We start from the raw sequence: 25,845 nt of genomic DNA on the forward strand, positions 1-25,845 counted from the left end.
ACAGCACTATAGTTCATAGAAATTGTACAAACATAATATTATGGTGACGAAAGCTTCTGCAAGCTGCGTACAGATAGAATAACTTCACAAAGAAGATAGCAACTGAAATCGGAGAAAAAAGGATTCAATTCATCTACCAAAGATATGTAGCATTTTCCAAAACATGTTTAAAGCAATAGGCTAAAAAACATTTAGAGAGCACAGCAGAATCTGCACTGGAGAAATGTGAAAGCGTGAGCGTCGCTGCTACACAGGGCACATAGCACACCCCTTGTCGAACGCAACCAGCGTTCCATTGAACGTATCAGCGTTCACCGGCATTCAATAATTGGTTTACAGGAAAGGGAAGCCGCAATATCTGTCACTCGCGGAATCTCGCCAACACATCTCGCGCGCAACACAGCAACGCTCAGGCTTACGCATTTCTGCAGTGCTCTCGGAGTATTTTTTTTAATTAATTGATATTCATTACACACTTCTCACTCCTGATCATTCTCACACAATAATTTGGCTCATAGAAAGGCCAATTGAGTGGCTCTTGTTATACCATGCTCGAGTTATTAGCCCCGAAAATGTGCAGAAGCATATTCTTCCTCAAATAGCAGTTCTCTCTCTCCTGAAATATCTTCCTAGTGGTACTTTGCAGTCTATAGAGTACAGGTTATATATCATGTAACCAGGAAAAAACTGAGACTGATACAAAAAAAAAAAAGCTTTCTTGCCACTCATCTTGCACCAGCGGCGCATTTAACTTGAAATTATGCTAGTGGCAAAAGTAATGGGTGAGATGCCATGTAAGCACATCTTATGGTTCGAATGATTTAGGCATCCGATAAGGCACACACATCCAGGGCATGTGCATTGCCACAACTACTGTGTAGAGTGCACAGTATTGGAGCCAAAGGTGCCGTAATAATTTCAATTTCACTTCAGTTGTTGAATCACTTTGCTGGTGCAAGCACCAAAGGAGCGAGACAAAGTTCAAGGTGATGAACTATACATGACAATGGAAAGCATAGCCTTTTGGCTCACTTTTTCTGTCTGGCTGTTTAGTAATTTTCTTAGCACCTTTTTTTTGTTGTTTAACCCTGTAAATGGGTTGGAAGTATGTTGTAGAGAGGTAAACACAAGCCAGACAGGCCGAGCAGTGTGTCAATACAACTTAATACGGCATTTACTAAGAAGCTTCTCGGTCACAGATTGCCTGCAGGTGCGAAAATTCCCGAGGCCCTCACTAGAGAACGTGTTTATGGTATCTGACAGCGTAGATGTAAATGCAGATGAGAGAAATGCTATGCAGCACGCAGCCATTTCGAAGGCATCGCTTAATATCATGCTTGCATTAACAAGGAACCCAAATGGACACATGCACAACAGAGACAGTCGACTTTAGTGACAGTGTCAGTGCCGGGTCCCCTGCCGCGGCAGCGCAAACGTTTAAAGTGCTTGCCAGCAACATGCGCCATACGGTACATGCACGTGAGGGCAGCCAAGATAGCAGTAATCCGATAAAAAGGCCGCGGGGTCGGGAGGAAAGGCTATTTGTCCTGCTTGCCCAGAGTTGAGTGTTTGTCCCTTGAGGCAATGGTACACTGCCTTTCACTTCAGAATGCTGGCAACCAGTCTGTTTCATAAGGATGTCGAGTTTGAATCGACCATCAGGGAGATTTTCAAACTCCATTTTCTCTGTGATTAATGAGTTCTCAGCTATAAGACAGTTACTAGCATATTCAGAAACAGCGAAAGAATAGATTTTTACAAATGCTAACAATAACTGCATGGAGTTGTCCTGAAGTGCCTCTTCGGGGTGTACAGTAAATGGATTTTACCTGTTATATGTCATGGCTGGTGTGAATCTTCAGCAACCAAACTTTTCGGATCGCTTGGGACTGAATGCTAGAATTGAAGAAAAAAAAAAAAAAAAAAAAAGGACTATCATATGCAGTTTTATCTCATATTTGCAAAACCATGCCTGCATCTTATAACCACATCAGAGCCAATTCCGTCATTGCAACTGCAATTACCCTCAGCTCCAATGCTCCTGGATCAGTCACCCAATGCCTGCAGACTTTTCTTGTATGTCATGCAGACATCAATACTGTGCTTTCCAGGAGGTGATGCAGTGCTACTGCAAAACAAACATTTCAATGCAAAGCTTATTTTTGAGAACTCAGAAGTGCACATGCCTTCGGACAGACAAAATTCCAAGTAGGCCAACATTTGTCATGATGGTGCAGTTTGATACTGTAGCATGCTGTGCAGACTAACTTTGACACTAGAGATGAGCGATTGAGCATCAAAACCAGTGTATACACATTCTACTTGTACTCATCAGTGGCACTTTGTTTCATTAGCAAAGTGTGATAAAGCGCCGCCATTCAATCATGGCACAAGCCAATGTAATTTGTAAATGCAACCAATCACTACAGTCAGGGCTAAATATTCAGAAAGAAAAGAAGCGGTTGGTACAGTTGTACGCTCAGGAAATAAGTGCATTCATCATCATCGCCATCAGCTGGGTCATGGAGGAAGGAAAAAACTTAGGAAAGGCCCTGACGTCATTTTTTTGAAGTCAGCTCGGCCGCGCCGCGACCGGACGCTGCAACATCTCTTCTCCTCCTTTACCCTCTGCATGTTCTTTCTCCGTGACGCTCACGTACCTAGGGCCCTTAGCAACGCTGTTGCTAGTGGCCCGAATTTTCATAGCAACAGCGTCACGTCGACTTGGCTAACCCTAAATTTTGACGTCACTTCCGCTACACTTTCTCCAATGCATTGGGAATGGCAAGGTCCTCTCCTGAGTTGTTTCCTTCCTCCATGAGCTGGGTTGCAGGGTGAAGGTCTATTCCATATTACCCGAACAAAACCTGGTCCTGTGCTAGCTGCATCTACTTGACTCTTGCGAACTTGTTAACCACATCCGCCCACCTAATTTTCTGCCACCCCCTGTTACGCTTTCCTTCTCTTGAAATCCAATTTGTTACCCTAAGCAACCATCGTTTATCCTCTCTTCACACTACATGCCCTGCCCATGCCTAATTCGTCTTGATTTCCACTAGAATGTTATCAACTTGAATTATTTGTCTGACCTACTTTGGCCTACTTATTCAGCCCCATAAGTGAGTACAGGCAAGATGCTGCTGTTATACTTTTCTCTTGAGTGATACTGGTAAGCTGCTGATCATAACCTGCTAGTAATTGCCAAAAGCGTTTCATCTTAATCTTACTCTCCTTGTTATTTCCCTTTCATGGTCCAGATCTGCTGTTATTACCTCTCCTAAGTATTCATATCCGCCTACCACTTCCAGTGTTTCACTATTTATTGTAAACTGCTGTAGCTTTCCAAAGCTGTTGAACATTACTTTGTCTTCTGCATATTAACTTTTAGGCCTACCTTTGGGCTTTTCCTCTCTAGGTCATCAATCATTCTTTGTAATTCATCGGGAGTTACTTAGCAAGGCAATTTTATCAGCGAATCGCAGATTACTGAGGTATTCTCCATCAACCCTTATTCCTAACTGCTCCCCCTCTGAGTCCCTGGATACTTCCTCTAAGCAAGCTGTGAAAAGCACAGGAGATTGTCTCCTTGCTTAACACGATTCCTTGTGCGAATTTTATTTCTTTAGGTAGAACTATGCTTGCTGTGCAGCCACTATAGATATCTTCCTGTACTTTCACATATGACTCATTTACACCCTGATTTCGCAATGTCTGCACGACTGCTGAGGTTTCGACTGAGTCAAATGCTTTCTCAAATGAATGCTAAGTATAGGGGTGGTTATATATGGCACATTTTTTTGTCACCTGGTTGATAGTACATATATGATCCAGTATCCACAGTATCCGCAGTACAGTATCCTTTCCGAAAACCTGATTGGTGCTTTGGTTTATTGAAGTCCAAGGTTGTCCTGATTCTATTAGCGATTACCTTAGTAATTACCTTGTATGTAATGAATAGTAAGCTTATAGGCATATAATTTTCAATTCCTTCTTTCTCATAAATAAGATAATGTTTGCATTCTTCCAATACTGTGGTACCGTTGATGCCATCGGGCATTGCGCATAAAGGTAATCAATTCCTTAAGCATGATATGCACCCCCCTCCCCCAATTTCCCTGTCTTTCAACAAATATGTAGTTACCTGACTTTCCCCAGCTGCTTTCCCCCTTTTCACAGCTCCTAAACCTTTCCTAACCTCATCCTTCTTTGCTGGCGGAACTTTTGACTGCTCTTCACTACTGCCAACCTCATTATTGTCCTAATTTAGCTACTGTATAGGTCAGTATAGAACTCCTCAGCTACTTTGGCTATCTTGTCCATATTAGTGATGACATCACCTGCCTTGTCCCTCAGCGCATACATCTGATTTTTGCCCATGCATAAATTCCTCTTCATTGCTTTAAGGCTTCCCCCATTCTTTAGAGCATGCTCAATTTTCTCCATGTTATACTTATGTCAGATACTTCACACCTATTGATTAGCCTTGATAGCTGTGCCAGTTCTATCTTTTCTGTTGGGTTGGAGGCTTTCATGCTTTGGCATTTAATAAATCTTTCGTCTGCTTAGATAATTTGCCGGTACTCTAACTATCCTACTGTCTACTTCTACCGTGCACTCAGTAATGATATCACGAAAGGTATTGTTCATTGCTTCTACACTAAGGACGTCTTTTTTGGTCAAATCTGAATATCTAGTCTGCAGTGAGATCCTGAATTGTACCTTCCCTCTCACTTCATATTTGTTGATAGACTTCTCTCTTACTAATCTGTTTTGTATCCTCTTCAAATCTAGACTCAATCTAGACTAAATTTGGACCTTGACATCCTGTGGTCACTACATCTCACCTTTCCGATTACCTCTACATCCTGCATAGGGTTAGAACACAGTATAAAGTCAATTTCATTTTTAGTTTCCCCGTTAGCACTTCTCCCTGTCCACTTCCGGTTCTTCCATTTGCTGAAGAAGATATTCACGATTCTCAAGTGCTCGCGCTCTGCTAACTCATTACTAACTCCTCTCTGCTATTTCTAGAACCATTGCCATATTCACCCACTGCCTGGTCTCCAGCCTGCTTTTTGCCTACCTCGGCAATGATGTTGCCCATCAATTTATTGCCATCCTCTTCCACATTTCATACACATTTCAGATAGTTAGCTCAGTTCTTTCGAACCTTTTGCTGTTGGTTTGTAAAGCCCGGCATAGATTCGCATGATCAAGTTCTTACACTGTAGTTCATTCTCTTAATATTTCCTTGTGCTTGACTTTGATGAGTGCAATTATCTTTTGTCTGCTAATAAGTATTTCATTATTGTGCAGGAAGGATTTTGTAGGTCTGCCACTCACATACAGATGCATGCCTTTGCATGGCTCCAGCCCATCCCTAAGCTACTTCCTCTATTGTGGCACACGTCCTCCCAGACACTGCTCCGCTTTATGAGAAGCACAGGCCTAATCGAAAGACTATGAGTTTGCTATGACATGACTGTAACGTAATGTGATGTGGCGTGTCTGTTATGTGACTGTATTAACTTCAACTATCCCTCTCTCACAACTTTTATATTCACTCATCCCCTTCCCCCAGTGCAGGGTAGCAAACTGGTTGCTTTTACTGGTTAACCTCCCTGCCTTTCCTCTTCATCTTCCTCCTCCTCCACCTAGCATACCATGTTTTGAATGGAGAATTGACTTAAAATGCCGGCCACTGAAAGCTACTGCCCTTATTTTTTTGTTAGTCAAGTGATTGAAGAAAGGGCGGTACAGTCCATTCCGAGCTTGGGACTCCATGCTTAGTCATGTAATGCGATTAGGCTCTAACCGCAAAGTAGCGGAAAGTGGTAGTTTTTGCTCATTCATCTTTGCTCCTTCCAGTTTTACTATGAATATATAATTATGCTGGAAATATGTATATGCTCTGCTGCTATCGTCTTCAAGCATGCCTTCAGGTCTTCTTCAATGTTCAACTCCACGACTGGAATGTATTCTGGTGCTTGATGAAGATGACATCTTTGACACTGAATGGTACAGTGCTCCTTGGTGAAAGCGAGGACAGGGTCACTTTATGTGTTTGGCATAGTTGTTCAAAATTTACAACACAGATGAACAATGCAAAACTGTCATGGGGAAAAATATAGTTAGTGCATCATTCCCTGGTTTGTAATAAAAATAATTCCTGCATAGTTGTCTGAATGTGCATTCTCATGGGAAAACAACACAGTTCCTGCTCACTGCAAGCTGATCGCTGGAGAACACTGCTTTAAATTCTAAACATTCAAAGACAATGTTCATGTGTCAACCCGGAGTGAAAGCATAAAGTAGACAGTGTGGCTTCAGTGACTTTGGAAACACTATGTAGACCAGTCAAGGGCCATGGTAATGTGTGGTAAGTAGTTTTGCCTTTCATGTAAGCTGCACTGTGGAGCAACTAGTAATGCGTACTTATGCTTTATGATACACGGCGGCCATATCTTACATTCTTTTTTTTTTTCCTGATACTCATTTGTAGTTTCACACAACTCAAACAATGCCACACTTGCTGCTGTTGCCTACTTAGCTTCAAAAAGTGTAACCTAGAAAAGTGAGAAAGGTGCTATATATGTCAAAAGCAGGCGCGTAATTATGTGCAGTATGTCGCTACCATTTCGACACTGATGCAACAGTGCTTTGTTAATACAAGCGTGTAAATTTACTGAAAGGTGTTTGTAACATGCCCTTCAGAATTAACTCAAGTCTGGGCCTATGTGGCTTATCGTATAGCACTTAGCTGGTTGCAACAGCATGTGAAACTGGGTGGAAATGTTGAAAACGCTCTGCTGTAAAGAGAAAAGAAATCCAATATCAGGTGCATGAGGTTCACAGCAATTAGCGCATGTGTTTGATGCTTTTAACCTTGTATTTAGCAGTGTGAAAAGCATTAGAAGAGCAGCAAATAGCAACGCTGGTCATCTAGTATGAAAGAAAACGAAACAAGGGTTGAGGGGAAGCAGTTCGCAAGCAAACATTTCAACAAGAGGACTTGTCTTTGTCCCAGGTGAAGACATGTCCTCTTCTTGAAATGTTTGCTTGTGAACTGAGGCTCATGGTCAACCCTTGTTTGGTTTTCTTCGATACTGTGTATCCATCTTCTTCTCATTCTGCCCTGGTAATGTAGTGAGTGCTTGTGCACACTGCATGTGCACAAAAACATTCAAGAAGGTTTGGAATTAAAAATAAGATGCTGTGCAGAAAGGCATCACCTTTAATGCATGTCATGCAACAAGAAAAACTTATTCATGCGTTGGCTTTCTCGTAAAGCCGATAGGCCTCGTCCTATCAAGCTTTTACTTGACAGCTGTTTTATGGGTCACAGCCTTTAGACCAGCTGCAAATCATTTCGCGCAATTAATTGCCAGGTGTCCAAGAAAGCGCACACGACTGATTTCCAAAGTATATGCAACGAAGGTTGCGTGCATGTTTTGTAGGGCCAGTCTGCATTGACTATCACTTCACAGGGGTCATTTATGCTGCAGTTGATATACTGATATCCTTTTTTTAGTGTGCAATGTTTATTTCATTTTTACTTCTGCATATATCACACATATGAAATATCCTAAAACCAAACTTAATTGGGCCAATTATATGTGCAATCAAGATCCAGAGTTCAAACGATGAGCTCATCTGTTTCATTACGAGCACTGGCATAGAGATAAGCTGTTGATTTCAGTATATTTCAGAGTTAATTGAATGACCCTTTGTTTAATATTGTAATGAAGCTGATTCTGGATCTGACATGAGTATGTACTACACGTATAACTATATTTACTGCTGCTCTGATAATTCTAGGTGCGATACGCATACAAGCACTTGACCAAATGAGCACCCTGCAAGCGAGCTTTGGCGCCGGCGAATTACTTTGAGAATATATTAAAAAAAAAAAAAAAGGCTGCCTCAGTTCACCTGGGAGCTTATTCAAGTGCGATAAGCTGGGGGGGGGGGGGGGGGGTTGCAGCGGCATAGGCAAGCGGTCAGGTCACAGTGCCACTTTTCGTAACTTGCTCGGTCGAAAATGTTGCTGCACTGCAGATCTTGCCTGCTTGCTGCAAAGAAATCAGCCGATCATTGTAGACTTATCCCGTACACGCATTTGATGACATTCTTAGAAAGAGCTGTATAAATATTGTTCTTTACACATACTTATTCATAGGTGTTCTGGCCCGTGCCTTAGGAAGATTAGTAGAAGGCAATTGATACCAGAAAAGAAATCGTACAACAAAAACTGGAGAGACATTAAATTGTCAATTCACTTTCATCGCTTTGCACGGATATTGGAAATACGATTTTCCCAGCACTAACCGCTACAGCACAAAGAAAATGCATGAAACTATTATGCTGACACACATTGCGGAACGTTGCAGAATCAGTTTCCCAGTTTGCTTTTTTTTTCCCCTTTTCGTGGTGCTATGAGCGCTTTGTTTCCATATCGCGATTGAAGGGCGTCTGCTACTTAGACCTTGATCTTTATTAGCTTCACCAGGTGCCGTAAAGGATGGTTGGAATCGTGAATATTGAGACCGTTTACCGCTGCCGCTTACCACGGCAGTCTGCTGCTACCATGCGCCGACTGGCCCCTGCGTGCAGAGTCCGCTGGAATTTGACAGAAACGTGGCACCATCTGTCACCCTCAGGCTGATCTGCACATGCGCACTGATGCTCGCGCAGTAGCAGTCGGTGATGGCGGTAAGCGGCAGCACTAAACTAAATGTCTCTGTTAACGCTATGCACAAATACTGGTACAATTCCGCCTATGTCCGGAGTAAGAAGCGTCCGATGCCACAAGTGCCGGACAGCGCTTCTAGTCCAAATTAACACAAGGGTGGAAATGACAAGATTTTATAAAACTTGCATACGATTAAAGCGGAGTCATCGCGCCAGGCGCCCGCTGGAGCGCATGCGTATGTGCTTTGTCTGTTACGAGATGGTCTCGAGTGTTCCGCAGATGCCACCTCTCTGGTTTGATTTATGGGGTTTAACGTCTCAAAGAGACTCTGTCCACGAGAGACGCCGTATTGGACTGCTCAGGAAACTACATGGAATTCTTTAACGTGCACCGACAGCGCACAACACACAGGTGCCTAGCTTTTTGCCTCCATCGAAGAGCAGCACCGTGGCCGGTCTCGCCAGTCTTTCACCTCTATACGGAGTGAAAGCATCGCTTTCTTGCCCAACTAGAATTAGTGCAAATGTTAATTTATCTGACCCTGGAGAAATGCTACAACCAGTGAACGTCATTTGGTATCCGGCCCAGAGTTCATGCATACAAAATCCAGGTGCCCTTCCCACAACCAAAACCAAACTTTTGAGTAATGGTAGACCATCTTGTCACCCCCGACCAGCAGAAATGGCTGGTCAACATTGGCACCACTGCAGCTTTGACCAATGGGGCCAAAACACCATGGTTAAACCACTAATTTTCTCTCAGGCTTTAAACACTGAATTTTCCTCCAAGGGACCAATTTAGCTATGTTGATGACATGTAATTAAACAACTGATTGTCTGCTTCATTTGAGTCTTGTGACGCATTTTTTTCTTCTGTGTATCTTTTATACTGTATGTCCCACTCCTGCCTATAGGGCCTTCTTCAAGGTTGGCAGTAACTATGAAATAAATGGCCTAAAATCACAGTTCTGCACCAATTGTCGCAGAAGTCTGCATCATGCTGTGGCACACTGTTTCAATTTAGCATAACAAAACAACAGGACTGTAAAAAGACACTCAAAGGAATATGAAAGAAGTTCTCCAGTTGAGTTTTTACAAATGTGGAAAGCAAACAGCTTCAACACATCCTTTATTGCGCGAATAAGAATTCGGATAGAAAAGCGTTCAGGGCTTCTTCTGCAGCCTGCTGCCGAAGCTTGCCATGTCGCCATTGAGGGGCCAGTTGATGTACTTGTCAGATTTCAGGTAGGCCGCAACGTGGGGAAGAGCCTGGTCGTAAGGGAGAAAATTTATACATATATCGCCAATTACTGTTGGCTGTTACAAAAGCAAACAAAACTGGCAAGAAAAAATAATGCAGATCTTATGAACAAGTGCCTGATAACTAATAAAAAATTGTCAAGACCAGAACAACTTCAAAGGACCTGAATGCTTTGCATTACAGCTAGTATACTCGAAATTCTGCACTAGCTAGAGGTGAAACTAATACCCCTGTCACAAGGTCATTTTCAAAGGCGCTTGAGTCGATAGCCTTCGAAATTTTCAATCGCGATCGAACTCGAAGGCTATTGAAATACTTCTAGTGTTTGGTGCCAAGCGTTAGTGGCGCCACTATCGTTGCTTTCGGTTCTGCTTAAAGAATTAGAATTTCTCTATAAATGCAAAATAAAATATATCTGGTACTTTTTTTACCAACCGCAGGTGTTTAGTTGTTATTCAAGGACAAATTAGTTTTTTTTAACGCGTTGGTGTTCGCACGGCTGTGCTTTTCATTGTTTGCTTTTCTCGGCGGCGCACGTTACAGTGGTAGAGAGTATATAAATAATGCGCCCTAAAAAAGACGGATGCTATTTTTCAACAAGACTACGGAAAGCAAGTACATCAGCCACGTTTTGAGTGGCACACTGAACTGGCTTCGTGCCCCCAAAACACACCCAAGCAAAACGGAAGAAATCATCCACAATATAATGGTGGCAAGACCACGAACAGCTCTTAGCTGGTTCATAAAGTTTTGAGACTTGATGTCATGATTCAAGCAATTGATATTTTATACTGATTAGTAAGCCACACTACTGTTTTGCATAACAGCAATGGCAGTAGCATTCCTAGTCACCTACCAATAGTTTATTTAAACATTAAAAGCAAGCGGTGGTAGTTATAGTAACAATATAGTAGCAAGTGAGAATTTATATATGTACATATACACAGTAAAAGCTCGTTAATTTGAGCCGCAAGGAGAAGCAGTCTCAGTCTGAATTAACGAAAGTGAAGAAAAAACTACCCAGTGATTTGGAGGCTGCAGGGCAAGACACAAACTTATTTCTTGAACAAATTCGTGATTGCAGCCAGCCTTTTTTTTTCCCTTGAAGGCGACAGTTAATACTTTTTGCTCGCTATGCGAATGTTGTGGAAGGACTCCTTTTTGCGTTCTTTAAAATTGAAGAAGAGATTATTCAATCTAGCTATGACCACCGCAGCAGTGCTTCATCTTCCTCCTCCTCGTCGTCACTGGCAGCGACAAGTTCTGCACTTCTGACCTGACAAATTACATCCTCATCCGTCAGTCCACTACATACCACTGTACTTGTGTCCACATCTACGTAATCAGCAAAAGGAGACACCTTCCAAAACGTCCATGACGGGGGGCAGTGGCGCCATCTCCAAGCTCAAGTGACTAGTTTCCTTCTTGCAGACCTTGTGCGCCAAAGCCGCAGTGGCAATAGCAATTTGTTATCATAACCAGTGTCACTCGTTCCCAAGCACGCACAAGCGTGTGCACTTAGCAGCGTCACCTTATAGTTGTTGCACACAACAATCCGTTCCAACAGATGGCGCCGATTAAATTACTTCAAATTCTTTACGACACCCTGGTCCATGGGCTGTTGTGTTGGGTGGAAAGAAGGCTAATTCAATGGCCTTCATCTCCACTTCATCGTTATGAGCCGAACAGCTGTTGACAGCGTTCAAACTTCTTCTCAACCTTCACTAGCCACTGCGCGAAAAATTCGCCCATCATCTAGGCCTTCCTGTTGGCCGCGTAGTCCACTGGGAGGGACCGAATGTTTCTGAAGCAACGAGGACTTCTTGATTTGCCGATCACGAAGAGAAGAAGCTTTTCAGTCCCAGACATGTTTGCAGCAACCATTACAGTTATCCTCCCTTTGCTTATTTTCCCTCCGCTGCACTTGTCACCTTTATATGCAATTGTCTTGGCAGGCAGCAATTTGAAAAATAAAAGTTTCATCCGCATTAAATATGTCCTGCGGAAAATACTCCATTAGCCTTTCAGTACTTTGGACTGCCAAGCTTCACATGTCTCCTAAACATTCACGGATTTCACTTCTCCCGATACAGCATGGAAAACAAAGTCTCAGCGCTCGCAGAAATGGTGCACCTACACATCTTAAGCAGAGAGGTCATTGTAACCCAGCCGCAAGAACGAAGACCGATACCTTCGCCAGAATGCCGGGGCCACTCAGTGGAATATCTTGTGCACGTATGTCCTTAATCCAAAGAAGCACGTTTTCAAGGTAGGGATACTTTGCGGGCTGCATCCTCTTCCTTTCGTTGGCAACTTCTGCCAAAGAGTCTTCAATAGCCCTCTTATTAATGTGAAAGCGTTATTTCACTATGTTCATAGATTTCTGTCCGCAGACCGTGTCCGCAGCAGTTGCAGGTAATTGAGAAGAAAGGTTAATTAGTGGTGTCAATCGATAGAGGCTGGCATAATGCTGCTGCAGAAGAATAATTAGGCCAATAAGTTAATTAATTACAGGCAGAAAATGTAAAAGTCCGCAGCAGTTGTGAGTGATTGAGAAGTGGTAGAGGTTAATGAGTGATGTCAATCGATAGAGGGTGACACAATGTTATGTCCGAAATAATCATTAGGCCAGTAGAGGCAAAACATGCAAAATCGTATCCGCAGCAGTTGCGAGTAATTGAGAAGTCGTAGAGGTTAATTAGTGGTATCAATCGATAGTGGGTGATGTAATGTTGTGTACAATAAATAATTAGGTCAATAGGTTAATTAGGTAATTAATTAGAGGCAAAATATGAAAGAGTAAAGTCGAAAATGGTCTCATTAGCGAATGGCTTGGAGCCACATTTGAATGTATCAAATACTAAAATAAAGTCAATCAATTAGGGTGATGTCAAAGAGTGACGCCACACAATTGGAAGTACGTAGAGCCGAAAAAGGGCATAGGAAGGGATTGGCACGCAATTTGAAAGTACCGAAGACCAAAAAAAGGGGTAACAAGAAGTGAATTAATGTGATGCCACGCAACCGGAAGTAGAGCTAAAAACGGGCCTAGGAAGGGATTGGCGCTCAATTTGAAAGTACCAAAGACTAAAGTAGTTAATTAAGGAAGTCAATTAGGGTGACGTCACGCAACTGGAAGTAGAGCCGAAAAAGAACATAGGAAGGAATTGGCGCACAATTTGAAAGTACCGAAGATTAAAATGGGTAAGCAAGAAGTGAATTAATGTGACATCATGGATGTGACATCACGCAACCGGAAGTAGAGCCAAAAAAGGGCATAGAAAGGGATTGGCGCTTAATTTGAAAGTACCAAAGACTAAAATGAATAAACAAGAAGTGAATTAATGTGACGTAGAGGATGTGACGTCACGCAACTGGAAGTAGAGCCGAAAAAGGGCATAGGAAGGCATTGACGCGCAATTTGAAAGTACCAAAAAATAAAATGGGTAAACAAGAAGTGAATTAAGCAACTAAAGCAACCAGAAGCAACCAACAGCAGCATTCGTGCTTTTGCATTACTCCAATGCAGATTCTGCAGTGCTCCTTCATTTTTTTTTCATTAATGTGAATAACGTGCTTTTTGGTATTGAATGCTTCCTTGCAATTTTGGACAGGAATCCAGCGTCACTCTTCTCTTGTGTTTTGGCACGGTATGTGCCGCGGACATCCGCCATCTCGAAGTTTTAGCTCTGGGTTCGAATGTGCCACACCACCGATGTCCATCGAAACGAATGTTAGCCGAGGCTTAACACCACCACAAAGAATTCTGACAGCCAATGGGGCGCATGTGACAGAGACTGCAGATACTGCTAAACATACATCACCAAAGGCCCGTATTCGTATTGAGAGCACAGTTCCGACATACCCGATTTGGTGTCAAAATAGATCGCCACGACATCTGCCGCTCAACAAGACAGCTATACAAGATTTGAAAAGTCTCGGAGATTGGCAATAAAAAGATGTCAGAGGTCACACAGAACAGAGAGGAGGAAAGAGATGCAGTTGCCGCGCCAGGCGGCAAGCCCGCTGAACGGTGGCGTGCAGTTCGCATTATCCGTAGCGGAACCTAGTCGTGTCCAATTTAACGGGCTTTTTTATACACAGACTTTTACGGAGGTTGGCTGGACCAAACCGTACAGTTCAAATTATCCACAAATTCGCATTATTGAAGTTCAAATTAACAGGCTTTTACAAGATATAAGATTTGATGCTAAGCAGACCGTGTCCTGTATAATTTCACCTCATATTGCACCAAACCTCTGAGCAACCAAACAGCACCAGTGCTATTTGGAATGGTGGCCATAAACAAGAAGAAAGTGTACAAGATTTTTTGGTTTGTGGGGTTTAACGTTCCAAAGCGATTCAGGATTCAAACGCGCTGTAATGAAAGGATCCAGAAATTTGGACCACCTGGGACTCTTTAATGCATGCTGACATCGCACAGCACAGAGGGTGCCCACCTTGCTTTTCACCCCCATCAAAAAGCGGCCGCTACAGCCGGGACTCAATCCCGCATCTTCGGGCACAGCAGTCGAATGCCCTACCCACTGCACCACCACGGCAGGGAAAGCGTAAAAGGAGAGCTTTGTGGCAAAAATCAACACTGACGCTGAGGCTGGAACAACCTCTACACAGTATGAACACCCATTTTATCGGATGGCAAACCACACGCGCATAAATCTAACACCACAAGTGCTAAAGATATACCCACACTCAGGCTAAGGGAACAATGGAACGCTTCAGATCATTTCTGGCTACCTTGTGTTATTTCGGGCACTGTCACCTCATATCTCTACCGAAACGTAGCTGCAATGGCCGGGAATACATTGCACATGTGCTCAACTGTGGAGCACCACAGATGTTGAGTCATTACAACAAGTAGCACATTTACCTCGATGCGGTCGACAAATGCCTTAAGGTTAGCAAAGTCCTTGAGGCAGTCGGGGGCAAAGATGAGATGCTGGGCGAGCATTTCGTAGGCGATGAAGTCGACATAAGTCAGCTAGAAAAAAGGAGTGACGGGCACCTTTAAAAGCATGCATAACATGAAAAACTTAACACAGGTATGTAATTGCACAAGTGAAACAAATGAAAAGAAAAGGCAATAAACCAAGACTCCCAGAAAAAACAATAAAAGAAAACCTTAATGAAACTAGAACACTTGTCAAAGCTCTCCCATATTTACCTAGAGCAATGCTTCTCGACCGATGACATCCTAGAGGATCTTCAGACCCTTATTCAGTTCTAGAGGTGTGCATTTGGAACACGAGATCAATTTAGGTTCGTTAAGTGTTATGTGCACAAAAGCAACACGCATGCCACACACAACTGAAAAAGTGCCTACATGACACCAAGCTGTCAAAAAATTCAGTCTTATAATTCCACTTTTATACAGCATTTTCTAGCCAATTGAAAGAAGATAGTTGGAGCAGAGTGATTGTAAAACCGTTCTGCTTTCTGGTGGAAATTTTAATTATGCATAATGCACACTCCACTGCACTTACATTGTCACCAGCAAAGAACTTGTGCTTTCCCAAGTAGTCAGAGAACGCCTTCAGAGAAGCTGGCAGGTTCTTGAGGTAGTCATCCTTCAGCTTTTCCTAAAGAAAACACAAGCCAGAAACCATTGAATACACAGACTGGCACTCTTGAACATTAAAGGGACACTAAAGAGAAAAATGAAGTGGGCTTGCATCGATAGAATGCCAGTTCCTGGTTACAAAAAAGCCACTCTTACTGAAAACAGAGCTGTTATAAGGTAGTAAAGAGGAAGAACAGGAATACAGTTATCGCTGCCACAGCCGAAACCGCAGAGGCTCACAACTACAAACCACGTGACGCGCAAGGGATTCCAGAGGCTGACAAATGCGAATTACGTTGACCATTTGAATGCGGTAGTCTTTTCTCTCGAATATGATAACATGCTTTTATCACACGTAAACGACAGCAAAAAAATGAAATGACAACGTAAATGTTGCAAGGCAAATATAAAAATATACTCATTTCTCCCGCTTGTCGGTAGATGCCACTAGTCTCTCAGCTAACACGGCGCTACAGGCGTCCACTTCAGTTTCGGTTATGTTCCAGCTCAGTCACTTCGTGCGTGCTCGGATAGTTTGGTTTGGGCCTGGGCGCCTGAAATACGAGCTCGGAGCAGCAGATGAGCCTACCCTATGTGCGTATCGAATGAAGAGCATGGCTCGACAAGCACTTGCGAAGTATTCTCCGCTCCCCGCGCGCCAACAACCATAGAGTCTCCTCTCGTGCTATAGTGTGAGTCATCCTACCCTACTACGTAGTAGGAGAAAACAGTTTGAATTTGACTGGCGGGAACAAAAAAAACCTCAACTTATCGCAATATCTCGGCACTAATTCAATTTTTTTGGTGCCGGATATGCGGCAATAGTGTCCCCAAATGCCTTTTATTAGAGTTTGATAGCATATTTAGGTGTCTTTAGTGTCCCTATAAAGCAGTCTATCAAAAAATTATGGGACACTTAAGCTTTGCCTTTCAGAGTACCACACAACAGAGTTAATGGCTCCGATCTGCAGCTACTTATTTGCTTACATGCACTTTGAGACTTTCAGTTAATCGTTAAATTTGTGCCTTATCTCATACACACTCACTAGCACGGCCTTGAGCTATCACACAATGTAAAAGTCCACCGAACGCGGATAGAAAGCCCCACTTTTTATCTATGTTTGATTAGGCCACATGAAAGTTCTAGCGCAGCCTAGGATTAGCATTTCTCACTCGCCCATCCCAAAGGACCTGCCCATGTTTCTAGGAACTGTTAAATTGGCCATATCATATGGTCCTGTGAAATCACTCGGGGTGTGTGAATATTCAAAAATTACCGAATAAACTAAAAATGTTTTCAATTCTTCACAGTTTCAATGCACTGCACGCTTCACCGTGATGCTTGAAAGCGTATAGTGTGCAGTGAAGCATCTTCAAAATGCAACGAGGCTACTTGCAAAACGGGACGCTCTTTTGAGAAGAGGTCCTTGCCGACAATGTGCACAAAGTGAAGCCCCTGAAGAAACCTTCCGATAAGAAAGAGGAAGATAGATAGACCATGCAGAGTAAGCTGCACAAGCCTAGTATACACTCACAAAGTCAGGGTTGTAGCAGAGGCGGACCCAGTTCATGCGGAAGTCGGCGAACTGCTGCTCAGTTATGTCGACACGCTGCTTCTCAGCCTCAGTCTTGCCCTCTGCAGGTCAAGATAAAATTGTCACAAGTTTCTCTTGCTTCCCATGTCTTCTTTGTATTGCTTCAATAAGATAGTGACCCAACTAGGTCAACGCACAACTCTAAACAAGGTAAAAGTATAAGCGCCCATCTTTACAATGCAAGCAAACCAATTTCATGTTAGCTGTCTATACATAGCGGACACGAAGCGAGATAAGTACCAGTTACCGAGATGGCCACAGCGGCGAAAACTGTTGTAGGTGTGATACACCAATGGCAAGGATGGCTGGGTCATTTTTCAACATGAGAGCAGGGACAGGAAATCAACACACTGTGTTTCGCAAGTGATTTCTCTCGCAGATGTAGCCCCCTCCACATGGTGCCACCTCATGCATGAGATAGCACACTTTGATAATGGCCACTGCCTACCAACACCTCCCCTCTTCTGCAGTAAGGGGACGACATTATAATAGAGAGCTGATAATATAGAGCTTTGGAGTAAAATAAGGCAACCATAATATCGCTCTGCAGGATGGAAAAATAGTTTTCAAATCCTTTATAAGCCTTCATTCAACTTGCTTCAAAAAGTTCAGGAGAGCATGCTGCCGGGCTAGTTGGTGATCCATTAAGCCAAGGATTTAGCACAAAAAATAAAGAACAATGAACAAACTAAGACACATAACCGATTGACGAGTGCTCATCAATTGTCTTGTCTTTATTTGACCATTGTTCTTTATTTTTATTTTTGCGTTAAATTCTTGACTTAATTGTCTCAATAAGAGTGCACCAGAAAATTCCAGTGACAAAACGGCACAAATTTTAGGGCTGTTTTGTGGATTTGAATAGCTGCTAGATTTAGCACGTATTCTTTGGTTGCCAAGGGGACATACCAGAAAAGCCTTTTTCGTAATGTTATTTATTGCTGCATTCTGTTTAAGCTGACATGAATATGAGTAAGCAAAATTCATATTTAGCAGTTGACTTTGCAACTGAAATGGCACTGCAAGCAGCTAGTAATACAATCATGTGAAAATCTCCCCCATGCATTGGAGCTCTCTGAAATAGTACACATAAGACCGCTGTACGCTGCATGAACAGGAGGTTACTATTGAATTCAGTACAATGAAACCTGGAACGAATCACGCATGGCCGGCAAAAATTGTTGCGTTATTTTGAAATATATTGTAATTACAACAAACAAGTTGTGCCGGTGGTCAAGCCTAGGTATGAAAATGACATGCCTCGGCAGTATGCACGTGTGCAGACAAGCAAAATTTCAAATGAAAATGCACTAACTTCGAAGTTAGCGCGAACGACACACAACACAGGAAAAAAAAAAGGCAGGTAGGTAGGCCTGCAGGTCACTGCATATTAGACCACAGCTTTGTGGTGGCACTAGGAGTTCGCACTAGGTATGGTGATGATGATAGCTATAGCCCACTGCATACACAAATTGCGGTTTCACACAAGAGTTGCTGCGTGGGTAATTTTAGCCGAATTCGTAATACTGATGTTACTTAAATTCGCAGTTCTGAAATATTCTTGCTTGAAAATACCAAAAGGCAGTAGAGGATTTTCAAAAGATTCGTTAGCGAGGTGTCCGCAGTAAGGAGATTTGACTATTCTAAACCTCTCAAATCACATTGCTGGTTTGCTTGAGGAACAGGTGTAGCCCCCATCTTCAGGCCAAACAAACCCTCATTTGTGCTAGTCCTTTCTCACAAGTAGTGTACTTCACTTGGCCCGCATTTCCAACCTGCCACGGAAAAATGCAACTTAAAAAAAGCCGCCTTTCTCTTTAATTCAGTCTTTCGACGCACTTGTAGCAGAATTCACAGCACCCATTTTCGAAAGAAACCTCTTACCCAAGCCGTGCTTCCTGGCAAGGTAGCGGAGGATAGCCATGCTTTGTGTCAGCTTCACATCACCATCAATGTAGTAGGGCAGCTGTAATGAAGAGCCACAGCAATGTAAAAACAAATCTGCTCTCTGTGGATGAAGAAAAGGTGTTTTACTGGCGCTACCCACATTTTTTTTTTAGCTATAAGAATTTTGATGGCTGATATGTGGAGTTTAACATCTCAAAGCAACTCAGGCTATAGACCTTATGCAAAATTGCTGCCATCTATCGGCCGCCGCACGCGTTTCCGCCATGCTTAAAGGTACGCTTGTGGTAATCTGCACTCGCGTGGTTGTCGCGCTAGGCGCACTTTCGATCAATGGCGCGCCTGAATTGTAAAATGATAGCGTACCTTGGAAGATTGCAAATTCGTACTCGGTACTAAGGCAGACGAAATATACCGCCCACAGTGTGTTAAATTTGCCTGTAGAGGGCCTTTTTGCGTAAAAGATCTGCAAGTATGTTGTTCCCGATTTACTTGTTGCGCCAACTCATGCCAGCTTTTACGGTTTCATGCATACATGCTGTCAACAGATTTTGCCCGTATGTATACATCCAGGTATCCAGATAAAACCCGTTTTAGCACTTCAAAGGCATCAGACTATTCTTAAATTCTAGCGCGATGTTCTAACGTCTTTAAGCATTCTATTAATCGAATTGAATATAGTCGACTACGTCCAGGCTTCAGTTGCTGAGATGCGTCTCCAGAAAACGACTTGCAAAAGGAATGACTCAAAGTGTATATGCGTGGCAGCAACTGCCTCTACCATTTAGCTGCTCTAGTCTACCCCGAGTTCGCATGATTGTTATTGCTATAGCGATGGCGGTCACCGCGCTGTTTTTTTAAATATTTTTATTAGTGAGAGATTTTTTCGCTGCGGATTATGGATTTACGCCTTAATTTGGACCCCGCCAGTTTTGTTTTCTCCCATTCATATAACTGAATAATACCGTTTTTCCATTTAATCTTCCAAAACAGTGTAATGAGGTAGAGAGTGAAACTTAACCATTTGACACTATCCACAAAGCAATACTGCTTGTAGCGAGCATTACCATGCTTAGCAGTGAGGTTTGATACTGTGGCTATCGCAGTAGAAACAAGGATGACCGCACGCATGCCTTCCAACTTTATTTTGTCTAAAAATACCCTGCCCTATAAATGTATGCCCAGTGCTCGGTATATTCTACTACTTCCCTGAATTGCTGCTGTTGGCAAATGTGTTGTCATGCAATATGGCAAAAAAAAAAAAAAAAAAAAAAAAAAAAAATCCATGCATTACAGCTCAACACTGATGACATTTATGTTCTTTCAGGTGTCAACTGGCTGCATTCCCTATAAATTCAGACTTTGCAAAATATGTTCTGCAGCTACAAAATGTTAGACAGCCCATATGTGCCCGCTACGTTTGCACAAAACGATGTCATGAAGAATGTCGCTAGAGTCGAATATTGCTTAGAATGCAGTGCTATTAGTTTTGTTCATTCAAAATCTTCACAAGCAAAGAAAAAGATAGTCATAAACCTCTTCCCCCCACCCTTTAAAAAAAAAAAAAGGCTTTTCTGAAATGCTAGCTGCTACAGAGTCTGAAAAGGCTCCGATAGTTGGTGCCTGTCTTACTACTGAGCTTATCCATGATATGGACAACAACAACAACAACAAAAAAAAAAAGATTCACGGAAAGAAAAAGAAAAAAAATGCGGTATTGGAGAGGAGAAAGACTGTGCTGCAAAAACTGCGCATTGCACAAAGCACTGCTCGAATACGCGTCCATGAAGGAGCTTGACAATGCGTATGGGTATAAGGCAGAACTCTGCGATGTGCCTTCGCAGACAGCAGTATCTGCTATATATTGATTTTCACGAACTAGAACCACAATATGACGGCAACAGGAGCTACATATCTAAGGAGGATCAGTGTGTGCGGAATCACGTCGTTGACTTGTCGTGTTTCGCCAGTAAATGCACGGGGTTGGGTGTTTTAGCCAGTAACATGTAATATGGGATCTGCTATATGATGGTTGTTTACACGCTAACAAGATACATCAGCGGCTAAACGTTCAGAGGATGGGAACAGTAGTGCGCAATCTAATGAAAATTGTGAATGTACATCGAAACGCAGTGTTTATTCGGCGTCAGTCCTCTATATATACATATACATATATACATATACACACATATATATATATATATAAAAGAAACATTAAGCTGCTTCGTGTATATGTACGTACAACATACTATACATAAGGACAATGATCAAGGCCAAGTGCCGGGCGCAGTAACAAGTTGAGCCTTGCCCATGCTGGACTCGAGAACATCTCACGGCGCCCAACTCAGCGTAATGACATCGCAGACATCTTTTACACCCGGAAGCAATATCAATATGTTTTGCACTTTCATGAACACGTATTTAAGCAGTGTATCAAGGAATGCGCCGGAGGAACAACAAAGGCTTCACTGTTTGTAGCTACGCTGATGGCACCATTTGCAAGAAGTTTTGGCAGTGCAGTATCGCTTCAAGAAGTAAAATTGGAAATGAAGGCACCGTGGACATGTCAATCGTCTATTATTCCATCATTTTTTGCTCTGAATGCGAACAAATAACGTGGAAAACACAGCACAAAGCAGACGCAACTAGCGTGACGGCAGCAGCCGTAAGCACAACAGACTCGCTCAACCCTTCAACATGGCATGGCGTAGAGCGGTTCGCTGAAAGTCTGATAGATGGCAGCAATTTTGCATAAGGTCTATAATAAACGCTGTAGTGGAGGGCTGCGGAAATTTCTACTACCTGGGGTTCTTTAACATGCACTACATCGCACAGCATATGGGCACCTATCTTTAAAGAGATCTTTTTCTCCACAAATGGCAGTAAAATTTGACGGTAAAAATCACAACATGCATTAACTTTCTTTTTACTTTTTTTCAGTAATTGCCGTATTTACATGATGACTCGAGGTCGGGATCATAGCGACACTTTCGATAACAACGCAAACTCTGAATACGAACCTTGGTTTTATCTTCTATTCCCGTTTCGGATGTGAGCCCCCTTGTAACTATAATACGAGGCATTTGTTTGGCTATGTGCTGGATGCCAGGGCGCCCAGATCCGGCAGCGACAGTTCGAATTATCCAAAGTAGAACTGAGCAGTGTTTGAATTAACGGTCCTTTTTGTACACGGACCTTTATGGAGCTCGGCCAAACTAAGTATCGCAGTCCGAATTATCGGGGTTCAAATTAACGATTTTTCCTTGCATTACCAAGATAAGACTTTGGCAAGAAAGGATCCCGATGGCAAACGTGCATTCGAGAGCTTGGATCATCCATCAAGCCCAATAGTGGAAGTCACTGCAAGGGCTGTGGAGATAGCATAGTTCGGAAAGCAGGCAGAGGAGGCCGTACGTTAGGGAACTCCAGGCCAAGTGTGTGCTTCTCCTTGAGCCAGGAGCTGCGGTCAAATTCCGGGGGAGGGCCGCACGAGTAGCGTTTGTCCTCCACCTTGGCATCAACATGTGCCAGCATCAGACGAATAGGCTGGGCCAGCTGGCGGAAGAACAGGAAAAATAAGACAAATTGTGGAAAGAAAACACACTTCAGGAAAATATTCATGAGCGGACGTTTTTCTACTGAAAGACGCGCAAGAAGTGAAATGGCTAACAGGTGTCTGAACGAGGCTAGGCAACTATAGGTTATGTTGAGAAATACTTCGGATCTTTTTCCAACAATCTCATTACATTAAATTGAACTACATTCCTAGCTTGAGTGCAACCGTAACAGAAAGACAACATACAGCCTAAACTTGCCTGAAGGCTTTGCAGTACAAGAAATCAGTCCATTGGGTTGACTCCAAGATAAACAGTCATTAAATCATTATAAAAAGGTTGAAGATAACTGCACCATGCAGAATTCCTAAAATTTGACTTCAATAATGGCCAAGGGAGTGTTCCGCTACGAAATAGCTGCTTTAACTGAAAGATCTTGCACGCATACAAAAAAATTTCACTGACAGAAAAAGTGTCTTTTCAGCCTTTTCAAAAAAGCATGCAGAAATGTGGACTGAAGAAGCTTTGGTAAACGGTCGACGTTCCTTACATGCAGATACAGTATATACTCTCACAGCTTTGCTGCTTCCCAGCATGAGCCAGTGAGGCCACTTGCTAACGCCGTTATTCGTGGTGAAGTGCTAAAACCTCCCTTTTCTCCTTCCAAGTAATAATAATAATAAAAAAATCACTGGACCGAATAAGAATATCAGATGGACAATCCAAACATAGGTGTCAGCAGGGGGTGAAAAAGGGCACTTAAACCCACTGAATTGTCTAAATGGTTTAGCAGGTTCCATGGCTATTTCAAATGGTTCTAAGATCCCAACTGATGTGAAGTCTCCCGGTTGGATAATCCAATGGGATCTGCAAAACTATTTGGTTCCAACTGAACTTTCTATTAATTATGTTGGAGATTCCAAGAGAAGTCCTGTAAAAAAAAAAAAAAAAAATACTGCATGCCAATAGACTGAGTTGTAAAATTCAAAATTGTGTAAACTGCAAGCAACTATAACTGCAAGTGACCCAGATGGAAGGTACAGTTAGGCGTTAAAACTGGTTGCAAATATTATATACTAGTTTGTTTATATTTCATGAACTCTTACTATTAGTTAGGTTCCCATAAAAGAAAAAAAAAGAAGATAGCAGCTTTTTCTTATCGTTTTCACTATTTCGACCACCACTGCGGCCGATTAAGTGAAATAACTTCACTCAACAGTCAAGCTTCCAGAAGGGTCCATGTGAATGGAGTAATGAAGTGAGAGCATAAGTGTTTTATATATATACTGAGCTATATACTGAGCTTACGTTTTTGTGTGTGTGTGTGATACCCTAATTTGGCTTATATTTTTAAAATGAAAATTCAAATGGTCCTTTTCTTCTTTAAACGGGGTTCCAGTTGTTCGATGTTCGCTGCCGCAATGCCGCGTTCAACTGCGCGGCCTGCCGTTGTCGCAGCACGCTCCTCGAGCTCGACGGTGAATAATGTAAACGAGCCAAGATCCGACTCTCTATCGGAAACAAAAAGTCGTCAATCGCGTCCACATAAGCAGTTGAGGCTAGTTTTTAACTTTACTACGAGTCCTTTCCTGAAAAGTAGAGCAGAAACCGGCTCCAAACGAATCATACGCGACAGCAGTAAATCAATACAAATAAAAAAAAAAAAAGCCAAATGAATAGGACAAATGGGGCCGCAGTCAACACACATACTCGCCCGGTTTGTTGGGGAGAGGGAGAAAAAAAAACGACGAGCGTTACGTGTCACAGGTGTCCTGTCACGGCTACCATTCGAAGCGAAAAAAAAAAATAAAAAAAGCACTGCATAATACGCTGTCAGTTCCAGCTTGGCGCGCTTTTTACAACGCGATAATGCGGCGACGAGCTACTAAAAAGATCGTAAGTAATATACGCTCCCCCACCCCTTCACTTTTTATCTTTCCCGCGCATACACCAGACTCTGGCGCACAACCTCGGCGGCGGGTCGGCGCTTATCTCGAGGTTTTCCTTTCTGCGACCGTTCCGTTTGCGGACTTGTTTATAACTTGTAGGTTATTATCGAGATAAAAAAAATAAAAAAATAACAGCATTTTCATACGCGCCGTCAGAGCTTTTTGTACAGGTATACCTGTTGCTAACGGGAGTCGGAAACTAGCAAAGAGCTGCAAACACGATAAATGACGGTCGAAGGCAAAGCACGCAACCAGCGCTGTCCCTCAGAGTGTGCAACCTACACGCTACCTTCGTGCGCTCGCCTCGATCGACAATCACACTGACGGCCGGAATGCAACGCGGCAACGCCTTAAAAAAACTTGGCAGCATTCGCAAGAAAGGACAAAAGTTCTTGCAAGGAGTGAGCATGCATTCTTCTGCTCGCCGACGTTCCTCAATGTGAAATGAGCACAGTAGAAATACTCGCGCAATAGGCATACGCAACCAATTTTAAACACCAACGGTCATTTAAGTTTAACACACTGCAATCGTTTCTCATTGCTGCCCAAGGAAACATGGCGCTGCTTTGGCCGGCGTGGAGAACCGGCCGGCTCACGGGCTCAGGCAAGTTACAAAAGGTTATCGAAACAGATTAAACACACTTCCGCTTGTTGTTTTGAAGCACCGTTGTTTCTTACCCCACGAATGTCCCAGTAGCCGAGTACAGGAGCCATGGTTAAGTGTCGGCAGCTGAACAAGGACCGTTTAAGTGCGGAAAAATACCACGTCCGTTCACAAGGCGCGCCAAGGAACGAATGATGCGGGCTCTCTTTTCTTCCAGTTTGCCTGTGGCTCACTAAAACCTGTTGCGGAAGCGCGACGGAACACACTTTCGTAAGGCTCAGCGCGAAACTAAAAAAAAAAAATTGTAGTTCAATAAGTTGCCGCTGCAGCTCGCTGTATATTTTATATGAGTATGCTAGCGCTGTATGTATGCCTAAAAGCCGTTTAGAAATTGGTTGACTTGCAGCGCCATTTTTTGCACATTTTGACTTGAAGCGGCAAGATTAGTAACTAATGTAGACCAAGGAAGACCTAGTGAGACTGTGTGCCGAGATGTTTCCTTGCAAACGTGCGGAAGGAACAGAAAGAGGGAAAGAGGCAAGCGGCCAGAGAAGGGGGAAGGGAGGGCGGCCTCGAAGCGAAAATGGGTCGGGTGGACACGGGACGCGGCCAAGTACAGAATAAGCAACACAAAAGCCGTTTGCCGACATAATAGCCGGTCGCGGACGGAGGGCAGTGCCGGAAAAGGCAGCTGAATCCCGTCAA

The 25,845-nt window shown here is 43.0% G+C and overlaps 1 protein-coding gene across 1 annotated transcript; it reads right to left on the reverse strand.

Moving 5' to 3' along the window:
- Nucleotides 1-9,775: 9,775 nt before the first annotated feature.
- Nucleotides 9,776-25,376, reverse strand: LOC146178997 (glutathione S-transferase Mu 1-like). Its single transcript, XM_084578692.1, has 7 exons — nt 25,215-25,376; nt 22,448-22,588; nt 19,013-19,094; nt 17,069-17,169; nt 15,457-15,552; nt 14,844-14,954; nt 9,776-9,960 (listed from the first exon to the last, which is right to left on the reverse strand). Exons 1-7 carry the CDS (start codon nt 25,248-25,250, stop codon nt 9,856-9,858), a joined length of 672 nt encoding a protein of 223 aa, XP_084434818.1. The 5' UTR covers nt 25,251-25,376; the 3' UTR covers nt 9,776-9,855.
- Nucleotides 25,377-25,845: the final 469 nt, after the last annotated feature.

This window comes from Amblyomma maculatum, chromosome 9 (genome assembly GCF_055883805.1).
Source record: "Amblyomma maculatum isolate TAMU_Amacu chromosome 9, ASM5588380v1, whole genome shotgun sequence".
NCBI classification, from domain to species: Eukaryota; Metazoa; Arthropoda; class Arachnida; order Ixodida; family Ixodidae; genus Amblyomma; species Amblyomma maculatum.

What these genes read in the sequence shown, in the direction of transcription:
- LOC146178997 (XM_084578692.1), bottom strand. Translation starts at nt 25,250, where the DNA reads ATGGCTCCTGTACTCGGCTACTGGGACATTCGTGGG. An exon ending in GCTACTGGGACATTCGTGGG is followed by an intron (nt 22,589 to 25,214) that starts GTAAGAAACAAC and finishes TTCTTCCGCCAG; the next exon opens with CTGGCCCAGCCTATTCGTCT. An exon ending in AGTTCTTTGCTGGTGACAAT is followed by an intron (nt 14,955 to 15,456) that starts GTAAGTGCAGTG and finishes CCTTTTTTCTAG; the next exon opens with CTGACTTATGTCGACTTCAT.